Genomic DNA, 17405 nt, shown 5'->3' on the forward strand with positions numbered 1-17405 from the left:
GATGATAGAGTGGCAGATATAGGGTGTTTTGGTCGAGGTGGTGTGCAAAGTGAGAGGGTTAGGGAAAATGATTTGGTAAACAGAGAAGAGATAGTGAAAGCTTTGCGGAAGATGAAAGCCGGCAAGGCAGCAGGTATGGATGGTATTGCAGTGTAATTTATTAAAAAAGGGGGTGACTGTATTGTTGACTGGTTGGTAAGGTTATTTAATGTATGTATGACTCATGGTGAGGTGCCTGAGGATTGGCGGAATGCGTGCATAGTGCCATTGTACAAAGGCAAAGGGGATAAGAGTGAGTGCTCAAATTACAGAGGTATAAGTTTGTTGAGTATTCCTGGTAAATTATATGGGAGGGTATTGATTGAGAGGGTGAAGGCATGTACAGAGCATCAGATTGGGGAAGAGCAGTGTGGTTTCAGAAGTGGTAGAGGATGTGTGGATCAGGTGTTTGCTTTGAAGAATGTATGTGAGAAATACTTAGAAAAGCAAATGGATTTGTATGTAGCATTTATGGATCTGGAGAAGGCATATGATAGAGTTGATAGAGATGCTCTGTGGAAGGTATTAAGAATATATGGTGTGGGAGGAAAGTTGTTAGAAGCAGTGAAAAGTTTTTATCGAGGATGTAAGGCATGTGTACGTGTAGGAAGAGAGGAAAGTGATTGGTTCTCAGTGAATGTAGGTTTGCGGCAGGGGTGTGTGATGTCTCCATGGTTGTTTAATTTGTTTATGGACGGGGTTGTTAGGGAGGTAAATGCAAGAGTTTTGGAAAGAGGGGCAAGTATGAAGTCTGTTGGGGATGAGAGAGCTTGGGAAGTGAGTCAGTTGTTGTTCGCTGATGATACAGCGCTGGTGGCTGACTCATGTGAGAAACTGCAGAAGCTGGTGACTGAGTTTGGAAAAGTGTGTGGAAGAAGAAAGTTAAGAGTAAATGTGAATAAGAGCAAGGTTATTAGGTACAGTAGGTTTGAGGGTCAAGTCAATTGGGAGGTGAGTTTGAATGGAGAAAAACTGGAGGAAGTGAAGTGTTTTAGATATCTAGGAGTAGATCTGGCAGCGGATGGAACCATGGAAGCGGAAGTGGATCATAGGGTGGGGGAGGGGGTGAAAATCCTGGGGGCCTTGAAGAATGTGTGGAAGTCGAGAACATTATCTCGGAAAGCAAAAATGGGTATGTTTGAAGGAATAGTGGTTCCAACAATGTTGTATGGTTGCGAGGCGTGGGCTATGGATAGAGTTGTGCGCAGGAGGATGGAGGTGCTGGAAATGAGATGTTTGAGGACAATGTGTGGTGTGAGGTGGTTTGATCGAGTGAGTAACGTAAGGGTAAGAGAGATGTGTGGAAATAAAAAGAGCGTGGTTGAGAGAGCAGAAGAGGGTGTTTTGAAGTGGTTTGGGCACATGGAGAGGATGAGTGAGGAAAGATTGACCAAGAGGATATATGTGTCGGAGGTGGAGGGAACAAGGAGAAGAGGGAGACCAAATTGGAGGTGGAAAGATGGAGTGAAAAAGATTTTGTGTGATCGGGGCCTGAGCATGCAGGAGGGTGAAAGGAGGGCAAGGAATAGAGTGAATTGGAGCGATGTGGTATACCGGGGTTGACGTGCTGTCAGTGGATTGAAGCAGGGCATGTGAAGCGTCTGGGGTAAACCATGGAAAGCTGTGTAGGTATGTATATTTGCGTGTGTGGACGTATGTATATACATGTGTATGGGGGTGGGTTGGGCCATTTCTTTCGTCTGTTTCCTTGCGCTATATATATATATATATATATATATATATATATATATATATATATATATATATATATATATATATATATTATCCCTGGGGATAGGGGATTAAGAATACTTCCCACGTATTCCCTGCGTGTCGTAGAAGGCGACTAAAAGGGGAGGGAGCGGGGGGCTGGAAATCCTCCCCTCTCGTTTTTTTTTTTTTTCCAAAAGAAGGAACAGAGAATTGGGCCAGGTGAGAGTATTCCCTCAAAGGCCCAGTCCTCTGTTCTTAACGCTACCTCGCTAATGCGGGAAATGGCGAATAGTTTGAAAGAAAAAAAAGATATATATATATATATATTTTCTTTCATAATATTCGCCATTTCCCGCGATAGCGAGGTAGTGTTAAGAACAGAGGACTGGGCCTTTGAGGGAATATTCTCACCTGACCCACTTCTCTGTTCCTTCTTTTGGAAAAAAAAAAGAAAAAGAAAAATGAGAGGGGAGGATTTCCAGCCCCCCGCTCCCTTCCCTTTTAGTCGCCTTCTACGACACGCAGGGAATACGTGGGAAGTATTCTTTCTCCCCTATCCCCAGGGATATATATATATATATATATATATATATATATATATATATATATATATATATATATATATATATATGTATATATATATATACCTGGGGATAGGCAAGAAAGAATACTTCTCACTTATTCCCTGCGTGTCGTAGAAGGCGACTAAAAGGGGAGGGAGTGGGGGGCTGGAAATCCTCCCAACTTATTTTTAATTTTCCAAAAGAAGGAACAGAGAAGGGGCCAAGTGAGGATAATATTCCCACAGGGGCTCAGTCTCTGTTCTTGGCGCTACCTCGCTAATGTGGGAAATGATGAATAGTATGAAAAAAATCTAGATTTTGACCTTGGGGTAAGCATTGTTTTATAGGATCTTTTGATTATTTTTATGATTGTCTTACTTACACATAACCCCAAATTTTTGACAGGGCTCTATTGGGAAATATGTGATGAGATAAGAAACTTTTTTATGGGTAAGGTACCATAATTTTAGTTACTTGTAAACCACAAAAGTTTCTTTTAAAAAGAGTCATCCATGTGAAAAATAGTTAAAGTTGAAGATTATATCTGTATGCCAATGTTTTCTTTTTACTAGTTTACTTTTTACTTCATATCTGAAGCTGAAGTTACTCCTTGCCTTTCCTATCATGTATTGATTTCAACCTAATGAAACTATTACCCATGTATAGGTCAACCTCTTAATTTTTTGCCTAAAAATTTGGTCTTAAAACTTGAACTGTACATGAGTATATACAATATATAAAAGACCAGAATTATGACAGATCCCCTTAAAAGTCCAGTAAGAAAACATTAACCTAAACCAATGTCATAGGGTCATTGTATAACACTGATGTTAGAGTCTTTCAGTTGAGCACTGTGGCACCTTATTGATACTTATCACCTTGAAATAATTCATTGCACTCATTAGGTTTCCAGTTTTTCTGGTTGGGTCACTAGACTGTCAAGAAAAACATTTGTCTGTACCTGAGTGCATTAGGGATGAGTGCAATGGCTGTACCAAGTCACTTGAGTGATTTGTAACACAGTTTTTGTGGGTTTGCAGATCACCACATCACTATCCTTCTCTTGTGTCTTTGACTTGCAGCTCACCACACCACTACCCTTCTGAAGTGCCTTGAGTTTACATCGCACCAAATTGCTTTCTTTTCATTGTGCTTTGCCACAGATATCCCCCCTGTAGTAAGGGAAAGTCCTTGATGAGACTGCTGAAGATGGCCTACTTGAGGTTCCCATCCATGTCTTCTGGGACACATTAGTAACCAAGCATCGTGAGCTCCTCCTTAGTTTAGACACTTGGTTGGGAACCATCTCCCTTTGAACAATATTGATTGCATGAAGCTGAGTTATGCCATCCACTGCAGAAACCACACTTGGTGTTACTATATCCACGCTGCTAAGCTCTGTGGTCTCACTGTAGACAATTCTCCTGATGAAGAGTTCCACCTTGCAAGGAAAACAGTCAGGAAAGTAGAGCTTCTCCTGTCACTCCTTTGCTTAAAGAGCTATAACTTGATTCTTCTTCCTTCCAAAGACAATATTTCTCCTATCCCAGGTAGAGGGTGCATTATACTGAACTGATTACAATATTTGTCTTTCCATTCAGTGAAGGACAAAGCTGTAGGTTCTTATGTTCCTGAGAGAATTTGGTGATCCAAACTCCGCAGTCACCTGGTTTCATGTGTCTGGGGAATTGTAACTTACACCAATCAGAATAGGGGTGTTTAGGTCCCCCGCATACATTATCACTACCTGGAGGGTTGCCAGTAATAGTATTGCCATTTGTAAGTTGCATGGTCCTGGACCTTTATCTTCACTTTCCATGACATATGCAACTCTTGTCCAGTTGAAGTACTATGCAGTTCAGTAGCAAGATCATCTGTCTCTGTAGACCTCTGTTATTTGGAGGCGGGATTTTTGTTGGTCATGGTAGGCATAGATGACATGCACTGCATCTAGGTCAGGGTGTCTGGGGGTTCCTTTGCCACAGCAACAGATTGATGCATCCATTTTGGGTATAGCCAGAGCAGCTAGGAGTACCCAATCACAATATGCTGTAAAACAACGCACCTTCTATAGCACACAAGTATAACATATACACAAATCACTGGCAACTCATAAAAAAAGAAACATTGTTATAATGTAAACTACTTCCTGGCACTCTGTAATCTGATAAGGAAAGAGATGCTTTGTTATCCACCTGTCAGGGCAGGAAGAGGTGCTGATACAGGTACACCACCAATTTTCCGGCAACTGATGGTTTGGCACCTCCTTTAGTCCAGGCAAGATTACGTGAGGGAACTTGAAATTACTGTGGCCACCAGACTAGTTTACTGGGCGGCCACGGATGGCTTTGTGTGTAGGACGCTCTTATTTACATTCTTAACACTGCACTTGTTGGTGGTGATACTGCAATTCTGTGAGATTCTTAGCTTATTTTGCTTAGATTTAACCCTAGCCATGTTTTCTAAGACATATGAGAGTGTCAGTCGTAGTGTCAAATGTAAACACCAGTCCATATCGATCCAAGATTATGTAGAACTGTTGAAAAGAATGGACCGTGGTGTTTTGATGTGTAAGCTTTGTGACTTCTACAGTATTGGTTCATCAACTGTTTATGATGTAAAGAAGCAAAGGGAGAAAATATTGTAATTCTATGTAGACAGCAATTCCAAGAAGCAAATGATGATTAGAAAACCTATGAAAGATGGTAAGAGTACTGAGCACGATCGAGTGATGATGGAATGGTTTCAACAGTGTCAGAGTAATGGAGTGGCTTTGTCAGGTAGCATGATAATGGACCAAGCTGAGTTGTTCCATAAAGAACTTAAATTACAACATGAGCGAGACTATAGTGAAGGATGGATTCAAAGATCCAAGAAGCATCATGGAATTTTCATGAATAAAGTGTGTGGAGAAAAGTGCTCTGCAAACCACGAAGGAGCTGCCGAGTATGTGGATGAATTTGCGAAACTCGTAGCTGATGAACACAGTCCTTAGAAGGTGTATAATGTATTTCATTTATTTAATTTACATTTGATATTTGTTTAATTTGAATTTCTAACTGTCCATGGTATACTTTAGACACATGGGAGATGTATGATTAGTGGGTTAGAGGTGTGTTGATTTATTATTATATGACCACGGTTGGTCCGGCAAAATGGTTAATTCGGCAAGGCTTTGGAACCAGGAGTACCAGAAAATCGGTCGTGTACCTGTACTGTTGACTGAAAATTAATCAATATTATGGCAAGGCAAGGATATCAATGAATGTCTCATGCTGCAATGACCATTCAGAATGGATACTATTGTTTGACCTGCGAGTAACATTTAATGGCACAATAACCACATTTTGAGGTATGGGGACTTGGGGAAATGGAATTTTCATTCAAAAGTACAGCACAGAATTTACCTGTAGTAAGGAACGATATAGAGGAGGGAGTGGTTGTTAATCCTCATGGTACATTAACCATTTGGATATGGAATTAGATGCCAGCTGCTTACCTGAGGAGTGTGAATTGTTTAGAAAATTGAGAGTAGTATTTTTATACCAGTTTATTATCAAAACAAACCATAAAGTTACCTTAATTACATGCTTTGCATAATAATTGCATTTGTGAAAAGGTTCTTTATTGTTAAAGCAACAGTATGAAATCTTGTACAAGTTAAATGAGGAGTCCTATGGTAGAGTGTCCAAGTTAACTGATGCAGAATAACATTTACTTGAAACTATTATTAATGTCATTGGTTTTTGAGTGGCACAAGAGAAATTATTTAGGGGAATATGCAAGTTGTGTGTTCCATCACATATTTGTAATGGAGGTGATTTTCTATTAAGTAAAGAAAGCTTTACTTAATTAGTATCCCTATCCCATATTAGCATGGGTGCAAAATTTGAAATGTTATTTTAGAAGGATAGGAAGAAAAAATGCATGCAACCAAACATGAAATCAAGCAGAAATTCATATAACTTTGAAATACAGTAATATATTACTCCATTACATTGCCAGGACAAACATGAGCTGGGATTTTAGTTAAATGAAGAGATGGGAATGATTGTATGCCAAGAAATATGATGTAATGGTGCTATTTGTGCTGGGGGAGGCATGTTGATAAGACTAGGGATGGTAAAGGATAGGTGTAACAGTGTAGGTTCAGTATAAATGATGATTTTTAAACATGAAGTAGTGTTGATAAAAGCATTGTGTAAGGTTCCATTATTCAGTTTGTGCCTTTGTTGTGACAGATTTTTATGTCATGAATTATTGTATGAAATAAGAATAACCCATGGTAACTATGGAGCACTGATTTACTCTGAGAATGTATTTATCCTAAACACATTAAAATTGCTCGCCCATCTCTGTTATAGAATGTCACGTGCAAGTGAGGCCAAGCTCCCTGCTCCAAAGTCTGAGGAGTTTGTATTTGGTGACTGGACCTTGAGGGTTGTGAAGAGTCACATCATGGGCTCTCAATGTGAGGCATCAACAGAGTGTACTGATGAAACAGAAGTGGAGAAGCTTTGTAATTTGTGTCGGTAAGTTAAGTTTAGATGAATAATTCCCTGTCTCTGAGCACACTTTCAGACATGTGAACATTACAGATAGTGCTACAAAATTAAGAACAGTAGTACCTTTACTCTTGATAAGTACTTCACCTTTGTTGAAGTCAGATTTTACCATTAAGGTATTCAGGTTTTTTATGTACCAAGTTACTTACAATGATGTAATGCTATGGATACTTTTGTTGAGGTGATACAGCTTGTGTCAGGGAACAGAAATAGGAGACATGAAAGTGATGGCTCTGAAAAAAGGGGCATGGAGAAAGTTTCTTAAGGGTGATAGTACCTTCTGCATTTTTGGCTTTCAACAATTTCTCCAAAGCACTCGGCCAGGGATGTTTTTGGTAGAAATGAATGCTGTGTGAAATGCAGTAAATGATAAATATGAGGGTTAGTTACTAAGTCCAAGTTTTGTATATTGTTCTGTTCTCCAGCCTGATCTTATATATTGTTCAGTTCTCCAGCCTGATCTTGTGTATTGTTCAGTTCTCCAGCCTGATCTTGTATATTGTTCAGTTCTCCAGCCTGATCTTGTATATTGTTCAGTTCTCCAGCCTGATCTTGTATATTGGTCTGTTCTCCAGCCTGATCTTATATATTGGTCTGTTCTTCTGCCTGATCTTGTGTATTGTTCAGTTCTCCAGCCTGATCTTGTATATTGTTCTGTTCTCCAGCCTGATCTTGTATATTGTCAGTTCTCCAGCCTGATCTTGTATATTGTTCAGTTCTCCAGCCTGATCTTGTATATTGTTCAGTTCTCCAGCCTGATCTTGTATATTAGTCTGTTCTCCAGCCTGATCTTGTATATTGTTCATTTCTCCAGCCTGATCTTGTATATTGTTCTGTTCTCCAGCCTGATCTTGTATATTGTTCTGTACTGCAGCCTGATCTTATATATCGGTCTGTTCTCCAGCCTGATCTTGTATATTGTTCAGTTCTCCAGCCTGATCTTGTATATTGTTCAGTTCTCCAGCCTGATCTTGTATATTAGTCTGTTCTCCAGCCTGATCTTGTATATTGTTCATTTCTCCAGCCTTATCTTGTATATTGTTCTGTTCTCCAGCCTGATCTTGTATATTGTTCTGTACTCCAGCCTGATCTTATATATCGGTCTGTTCTCCAGCCTGATCTTGTATATTGTTCAGTTCTCCAGCCTGATCTTGTATATTGTTCAGTTCTCCAGCCTGATCTTGTATATTGTTCAGTTCTCCAGCCTGATCTTGTATATTGTTCAGTTCTCCAGCCTGATCTTGTATATTGGTCTGTTCTCCAGCCTGGTCTTATATATTGGTCTGTTCTCCTGCCTGATCTTGTATATTGTTCAGTTCTCCAGCCTGATCTTGTATATTGTTCAGTTCTCCAGCCTGATCTTGTATATTGTTCAGTTCTCCAGCCTGATCTTGTATATTGTTCTGTTCTCCAGCCTGATCTTGTATATTGGTCTGTTCTCCTGCCTGATCTTGTATATTGTTCTGTTCTCCAGCCTGATCTTGTATATTGTTCAGTTCTCCAGCCTGATCTTGTATATTGTTCAGTTCTCCAGCCTGATCTTGTATATTGTTCTGTTCTCCAGCCTGATCTTGTATATTGTTCAGTTCTCCAGCCTGATCTTGTATATTGTTCAGTTCTCCAGCCTGATCTTGTATATTGTTCAGTTCTCCAGCCTGATCTTGTATATTGTTCAGTTCTCCAGCCTGATCTTGTATATTGTTCTGTACTCCAGCCTGATCTTGTATATTGTTCTGTTCTCCAGCCTGATCTTGTATATTGTTCTGTACTCCAGCCTGATCTTGTATATTGTTCTGTTCTCCAGCCTGATCTTGTATATTGTTCTGTACTCCAGCCTGTTCTTGTATATTGTTCTGTTCTCCAGCCTGATCTTGTATATTGTTCTGTACTCCAGCCTGATCTTGTATATTGTTCTGTTCTCCAGCCTGATCTTGTATATTGTTCTGTTCTCCAGCCTGATCTTGTATATTGTTCTGTACTCCAGCCTGATCTTGTATATTGTTCTTTTCTCCAGCCTGATCTTGTATATTGTTCAGTTCTCCAGCCTGATCTTGTATATTGTTCAGTTCTCCAGCCTGATCTTGTATATTGTTCTGTTCTCCAGCCTGATCTTGTATATTGTTTAGTTCTCCAGCCTGATCTTGTATATTGTTCAGTTCTCCAGCCTGATCTTGTATATTGTTCTGTTCTCCAGCCTGATCTTGTATATTGTTCTGTTCTCCAGCCTGATCTTGTATATTGTTCAGTTCTCCAGCCTGATCTTGTATATTGTTCTGTACTCCAGCCTGATCTTATATATTGGTCTGTTCTCCAGCCTGATCTTGTATATTGTTCTGTTCTCCAGCCTGATCTTGTATATTGTTCTGTTCTCCATCCTGATCTTGTATATTGTTCTGTTCTCCAGCCTTATCTTGTATATTGGTCTGTTCTCCTGCCTGATCTTGTATATTGTTCAGTTCTCCAGCCTGATCTTGTATATTGTTCAGTTCTCCAGCCTGATCTTGTATATTGCTCTTTTCTCCAGCCTGATCTTGTTTGCTGTTTTGTTCTCAGGTTGGGTTTCCTTGAGACAACCTTTGATATTCAAGTCTAACTGAAGGAATATCTGTGTGGTGGAGTTAGGGCAGCGCAGTGTTAATGGAGGGAAGCCAGGGTGACAGATAACTGAGTGATTATAGATTTTTTTTTTTTTTTTTTTACAATCTTTCATGGAGCTCTTCAGGAAACATTATAGTTATTATTTAGAAAACTTTTTCTTGCTTGCACTTAATGTGACTTGCATTATTAGGTATGTGTTTGCCTACCATGTCAACTTAGATGGCTTTTTAAGGCTAAGGACATGAATGAGAGAAGGTGAAGGGTTTAGCCCAGAAAAATATTTTTTCACAAGCTCAGAGTTTATTGTCTTTGATCATATGGGAGGGGTAAGGGAAAATAATTGGAAGTGGAGAGATATAAAACGACATGCTGTACACTAACAGGAAATGTGTTGTTAAAACTAAGGGTGTGTCGTGCATAAAAGGGCAGTCTGATAGTTATATGACTGGCAGAGTAACTGTGGCTGTCTTTTATCATACATACTGGAGAGGGAGAAACAGCTTGTTCTAACCATACAAGAATATTAACTGTTGTATACCTTATTTCAAACTTATGCATGTAGAGGAAATATTTTGAAGCTAAAATCATGTGGGTACTGGAGTATGGAAACTTTGTCTTTTGAAGACTAAAACACATGAAACTGTGATGTATGGATGAAGCAATAGTCACACAGTTGTATGATATTCACTTTTTTAAGCATAATATGCCATGCAGTTTTGCAATTATGTAATGTAAATATGCATATTACCTTGCAGATATGAGCGACTGTTGACATTACCATCTCTACCAGACATGGTGTTTGCCAACAACCTGCTACAAATAAAGCATAAGTCTGGTGGTAGCATATCATTCAGTGCCCTAAGTGCTCTCCAGTGCGTCAATGACCAAGAAGATACACTGCAGGTGGCGCATGCAGAAGTATGGAAGGAAGCAAGGTTAGAGTTTACTGGCTTGTTACACTGTACTGTCAGGATTTTTGGTTATTCCTCTTTGTGGTGGGAAAATGGTCACTTAATATGATTTTGAACAGTGCTCTCCTTCCTGCCTTGAAGACCCCACCGTAGATAAGCTTTTTCTGCACATAGATTATCACTAGAAATGTTTGTGCCCATAGAAAGATATTTGTTCTTGTAGAAAGATAGGAGTGGAAATAAAAGATCATGCTACACAGGTGCATGTGTAGACCAGAAAGCCTTTTGAAGATATACTATGTTTCAAAAGTATGAATTGATATTTTGTTACAAATATCCTTAGCAAGTATGTTAGGGGATAGTTAACAGATATACACTTCACAGTCTGCAGTAGGAATATGATTTGGATTTTGATATGATCTAACAGAGTAGAATGGTTCCCTGTATAAAAAGATTATTAGAAAAACATTCCATCAGCTTTTTCTCAATGTAATCATAAGGCTTTCTCTTCAGAAGGAGCAAGAATAAAAGAATGAGAAAATAAAGAATGCAGAAATAGAAATTATGAATTCCTGTAGAAAACGAAAATGATTGAAGAAAAAGTTGACAACATGGAAAGAAACAAAAAATAGAGAATGGACCATTTTGAGTAGATCAATACATGAGTGACCCCATGGGAATATTTACGATATTGAGTCAACATTATGAATTGATATTCAGCTGAAAATGTAATTGAGTGATTCAAGTGTTTAACTAGTAAGATGAATATGCACTCCTAGATATTGAAATATTGGAAGATATAATCAGAGCAATTGATCTGCTTAGAGAAGATTCAGATTCAGGACCAGATGGAATCCCAGTCATATTCCTTGGAAAGACCAAAACAGTGGTAGTGATACCAGTGGTATTATTATTGAGGCAAAGTCTGCATGAGAGGAAAATTATAGATTCATAAATTGGTGTATGTAACACTATTGCACAAAGGAGAATCCATGCTAATACCAAAACAACATAGACCAGTTAGCTTGACTCTGTATATGATAGATGTCTCTGAAAGAGTGATAAAAGAACATATGTTAACCCTTTTTGCTGCATAGTTGGAATAGATCCAAATAAGCATTTATACCTGCTGACTACAAAATTCAGATTTACCCCACAGCTACCAAAAAAAAAAAGTCTCCTCCTATTGTGACATTCAGATATATCCCCCTGTTCTTGAAACAGCCATTAGATCTGCATGTATGCTGCCATTTGTAGTCTATTCTACTGAGCACACATGCATATATTAATTATAATGTATTTTTCAAGAAACTTGTTAGTAGTATTTTAGAACATGTATAGTATTTTCAATGTGATTACCATGATATACTGTGATGAATTAGTTATATTCACATCCAGAATATTTTGCAAATTTTGGAATACTACTGTTTTTCATTAGAATATCACCAACTATGTAGAAACATAAAATCTATGTAAAGCCAGTCTCTATAACCTAATTGGTACTTATTTTATTTATTATATTTAATCACTGTTTCCCGCATCAGCAAGGTAGCACCAGGAAATTTTGTCATGATTTGTCTTAGTTTTGCCTATATTTGTGTCATTTACTTGAAAACATTTTTCTTCTAATTTTCTTAATTTTTCAATATCAATATGATTTTCAAGGAATAATGCTGTTGAATATAGAAAATACAGGTTCTGTATTCAGTGTACTAGAGGGCAAATTTATGTTTTCTATTTTTGTTAAATGATTAGCGCTTCTTGGGAATCAACCTGAAAATTAATTCAATGAAAGGGGTGAACCATCTAATCAAGTGAAAGTCAGCACGGACTTGTGCCAGGATAAAGTATGGAAATCCAGTTATTAGCTTATTGCAATGACATACATGAAAGCTAAGTGCAAAGGGAAAAGGATGGACACATTTTTCTTGAATATGAAGAAGTATTTGAAAAAGGAAACTGCAGAATTTTGCTGAAGAAAGTTGTGAGAAAAAAAATTAAGAATAAGATATGAACATAGGAACATAGATTAAAGAGTTTTTAACCAAATGGAAGTTGAATATCGTAGCAAATGGGCACCACGAGGAATGCTGTCAGTCACAGGACTCTTTATGATAATGATATCAAACGTCACTAGCAAAGTATAGGAGCTTTTCTGGCGACACCAGAATAAGTGTAATGATTGGATCAGAAATGATAGAAAGATGCAATAAGATGTAGACACAGTTTACAAATGGGCAGAAGTGAATGTGATGAAATTTGAAGTTACATTTAAGCAAATAATTAATGGAACAAGTAGAATACAGTAGTGGTACCGTATGCAAGCCCAACAGAGAAAATGATAGAAAGTGGAACAATTGTAAAAGATTTGGTTGTAATCTTGAATTAAATACTTAGTTTTAGAGAGTACACTGAAAAGATTACACCATCAAGTGATCAGTGGTGTGCTCTGAGAACTTTAATTATCATCGTTCTATTTATCTATGAATATCGTTGGTATCCATTCCGAGCGAAAACTCTGGTAAAGCACGTGGTTACAGAAAAGAGTCTCCATTTACCCTGTCCTTACATGCCTCCCTCGCACTTTTTTTTTCTTTTTTATGTTAGCTGAAACAGCATGAGCAGTTGAGGCCCTAATCAAGGCCATCCTGTTAACACTATGTATTGGATGTCATGGCAATTGAATTTATTAAGAAAAGGGATGACTGTGCTGTTGATTGGTTGGTAAGAATATTCATTATATGTATGGATCATGGTGAAATGCCTGACGATTGGCAGAATGCATGCATATTGCTATTGTACAAAGGCAAAGGGGATAAAGGTGAGTGTTCAAACTACAGAGGCATAAGTTTGTTGAGTATTCCTCGAAAAGTGTAAGGGAAGGTATTAATTGAGAAGGTGAAGGCATGTACAGAGCATTAGATTGGGGAAGAGCAGTGTGGTTTCAGAAGGGGTAGAGGATGTGTGGATCAGGTGTTTGCCTTGAAGAATGTGTGTGAGAAATACTTTGAAAAGCAGATGGATTTGTATGTGGCATTTATGAATCTGGAGAAGGCATATGATAGGGTTGATAGAGATGCTTTGTGGAAGGTCTTAAGAGTATATGTTGTGGGAGGTAAGGTGCTAGAAGCAGTGAGAAGTTTTTATCAAGGATATTAGGCATGTGTATGAGTAGGAAGAGAGGAGAGTGATTGGTTCCCAGTGAAGGTTGGTTTGTAGCAGGGGTGTGTGATGTCTCCATAGTGGCTTGATTTGTTTATGGATGGAGAGGTTAGGGAGGTAAAGGCTATAGTTTTGGAGAGAAGGGCAAATATGCAGTCTGTTAAGGATAAGAGAGCCTGTGAAGTGAGTCAGTTGTTGTTCGCCAATGATACAGCACTGGTGGCTGATTCGAGTGAGAAACTGCAGAAGTTAGTGACTGAGTTTGGAAAAGTGTGTGAAAGGAGAAAGTTGAGAGTTAATGCAAATAAGAGCAAGGTTATCAGCTTCAGCAGGGTTGATGGACAAGTTAGTTGGGATGTTTGTTTGAATGGAGAAAAACTGGAGGAAGTGAAGTGTTTTAGATGTCTGGGAGTGGACTAGCAGTGAATGGAACCATAGAAGTGGAAGTAAGTCAGGGTGGGAGAGGAAGCGAAGGTTCTTGGAGAAGTGAAAAACATGTGGAAAGAGAGAATGTTATCTTGGAGAGCAAAAATGGGTATGTTTAAAGGACATGGGCTATAGATAGGGTTGTATGGAGGGGGATGCATGTGTTGGAAATATGTTTGAGGACAACATTTGGTGTAGGGTGGTTTGATCAAGTAAGTAATGAAAGGGTAAGAGAGATGTGTGGTAATAAAACAAAGTGTAGTTGAGAGAGCAGAAGAGGATGTGTTGAAATGATTTGGACATAGGGAGAGAATGAGTGAGGAAAGACTGACAAAGAGGATATATGTGTGAAGGGTGGAGGGAAGAAGAGGGAGGAGAGCAAATTGGGGGTGGAAGGATGGACTGAAAAAGACTTTGAGAGATCGGGGCATGAACATATATATGTGAGGTGGTTTGATCGAGTAAGTAATGTAAGGGTAAGAGAGATGTGTGGAAATAAAAAGAGCGTGGTTGAGAGAGCAGAAGAGGGTGTTTTGAAATGGTTTGGGCACATGCAGAGAATGAGTGAGGAAAGATTGACCAAGAGGATATATGTGACGGAGGTGGAGGGAACGAGGAGAAGTGGGAGACCAAATTGGAGGTGGAAAGATGGAGTGAAAAAGATTTTGTGTGATCGGGGCCTGAACATGCAGGAGGGTGAAAGGAGGGCAAGGAATAGAGTGAATTGGATCGATGTGGTATACCGGGGTTGACGTGCTGTTAGTGGATTGAATCAGGGCATGTGAAGCGTCTGGGGTAAACCATGGAAAGCTGTGTAGGTATGTAGATTTGCGTGTGTGGACGTGTATCTATATACATGTGTATGGGGGTGGGTTGGGCCATTTCTTTCGTCTGTTTCCTTGCGCTACCTCGCAAACGCGGGAGACAGCGACAAAGCAAAAAAAAAAAAAAAAAAAAAAAAAAAAAATATATATATATATATTTTTTTTTTTTTTTTTTCATACTTTGTCGCTGTCTCCCGCGTTTACGAGGTAGCGCAAGGAAACAGACGAAAGAAATGGCCCAACCCCCCCCATACACATGTACATACGTCCACACACGCAAATATACATACCTACACAGCCTTCCATGGTTTACCCCAGACGCTTCACATGCCTTGATTCAATCCACTGACAGCACGTCAACCCCTGTATACCACATCGCTCCAATTCACTCTATTCCTTGCCTTCCTTTCACCCTCCTGCATGTTCAGGCCCCGATCACACAAAATCTTTTTCACTCCATCTTTCCACCTCCAATTTGGTCTCCCTCTTCTCCTCGTTCCCTCCACCTCCGACACATATATCCTCTTGGTCAATCTTTCCTCACTCATTCTCTCCATGTGCCCAAACCATTTCAAAACACCCTCTTCTGCTCTCTCAACCACGCTCTTTTTATTTCCACACATCTCTCTTACCCTTACGTTACTTACTCGATCAAACCACCTCACACCACACATTGTCCTCAAACATCTCATTTCCAGCACATCCATCCTCCTGCGCACATCTCTATCCATAGCCCACGCCTCGCAACCATACAACATTGTTGGAACCACTATTCCTTCAAACATACCCATTTTTGCTTTCCGAGATAATGTTCTCGACTTCCACACATTTTTCAAGGCTCCCAAAATTTTCGCCCCCTCCCCCACCCTATGATCCACTTCCGCTTCCATGGTTCCATCCGCTGACAGATCCACTCCCAGATATCTAAAACACTTCACTTCCTCCAGTTTTTCTCCATTCAAACTCACCTCCCAATTGACTTGACCCTCACCCCTACTGTACCTAATAACCTTGCTCTTATTCACATTTACTCTTAACTTTCTTCTTCCACACACTTTACCAAACTCAGTCACCAGCTTCTGCAGTTTCTCACGTGAATCAGCCACCAGCGCTGTATCATCAGCGAACAACAACTGACTCACTTCCCAAGCTCTCTCATCCCCAACAGACTTCATACTTGCCCCTCTTTCCAGGACTCTTGCATTTACCTCCCTAACAACCCCATCCATAAACAAATTAAACAACCATGGAGACATCACACACCCCTGCCGCAAACCTACATTCACTGAGAACCAATCACTTTCCTCTCTTCCTACACGTACACATGCCTTACATCCTCGATAAAAACTTTTCACTGCTTCTAACAACTTGCCTCCCACACCATATATTCTTAATACCTTCCACAGAGCATCTCTATCAACTCTATCATATGCCTTCTCCAGATCCATAAATGCTACATACAAATCCACTTGCTTTTCTAAGTATTTCTCACATACATTCTTCAAAGCAAACACCTGATCCACACATCCTCTACCACTTCTGAAACCGCACTGCTCTTCCCCAATATATATATATATATAATTTACCAGGAATACTCAACAAACTTATACCTCTGTAATTTGAGCACTCACTCTTATCCCCTTTGCCTTTGTACAATGGCACTATGCACGCATTCCGCCAATCCTCAGGCACCTCACCATGAGTCATACATACATTAAATAACCTTACCAACCAGTCAACAATACAGTCACCCCCTTTTTTAATAAATTCCACTGCAATACCATCCAAACCTGCTGCCTTGCCGGCTTTCATCTTCCGCAAAGCTTTCACTACCTCTTCTCTGTTTACCAAATCATTTTCCCTAACCCTCTCACTTTGCACACCACCTCGACCAAAACACCCTATATCTGCCACTCTATCATCAAACACATTCAACAAACCTTCAAAATACTCACTCCATCTCCTTCTCACATCACCACTACTTGTTATCACCTCCCCATTTGCGCCCTTCACTGAAGTTCCCATTTGCTCCCTTGTCTTGCGCACTTTATTTACCTCCTTCCAGAACATCTTTTTATTCTCCCTAAAATGTAATGATACTTTGTCGCTGTCTCCCGTGTTTGCGAGGTAGCGCAAGGAAACAGACGAAAGAAATGGCCCAACCTCCCCCCACACACATGTATATACATACGTCCACACACGCAAATATACATACCTACACAGCTTTCCATGGTTTACCCCAGACGCTTCACATGCCCCAATTCAATCCACTGACAGCACGTCAACCCCAGTATACCACATCGCTCCAATTCACTCTATTCCTTGCCCTCCTTTCACCCTCCTGCATGTTCAGGCCCCGATCACACAAAATCTTTTTCACTCCATCTTTCCACCTCCAATTTGGTCTCCCTCTTCTCCTCATTCCCTCCACCTCCGACACATATATCCTCTTGGTCAATCTTTCCTCACTCATTCTCTCCATGTACCCAAACCACTTCAAAACACCCTCCTCCGCTCTCTCAACCACGCTCTTTTTATTTCCACACATCTCTCTTACCCTTACGTTACTCACTCGATCAAACCACCTCACACCACACATTGTCC

General features: G+C 39.7%; 1 protein-coding gene across 4 annotated transcripts in view; it reads left to right on the forward strand.

Annotated features, from left to right (window-relative positions):
* LOC139756242 (TIP41-like protein) overlaps window positions 1-17405 on the forward strand; it is a 62853-nt gene that overhangs the window by 13708 nt on the left and 31740 nt on the right. For all 4 annotated transcript variants that reach the window (XM_071675421.1, XM_071675417.1, XM_071675422.1 and 1 more), the window contains 2 exons: window positions 6680-6847; window positions 10234-10413. In XM_071675421.1, coding sequence (XP_071531522.1) covers window positions 6681-6847; window positions 10234-10413 — 347 coding nt within the window. In that variant the 5' untranslated portion in view covers window position 6680. The remainder of the gene's footprint in view (window positions 1-6679; window positions 6848-10233; window positions 10414-17405) is intronic.

Source organism: Panulirus ornatus, chromosome 21 (genome assembly GCF_036320965.1).
Source record: "Panulirus ornatus isolate Po-2019 chromosome 21, ASM3632096v1, whole genome shotgun sequence".
NCBI lineage: Eukaryota > Metazoa > Arthropoda > Malacostraca > Decapoda > Palinuridae > Panulirus > Panulirus ornatus.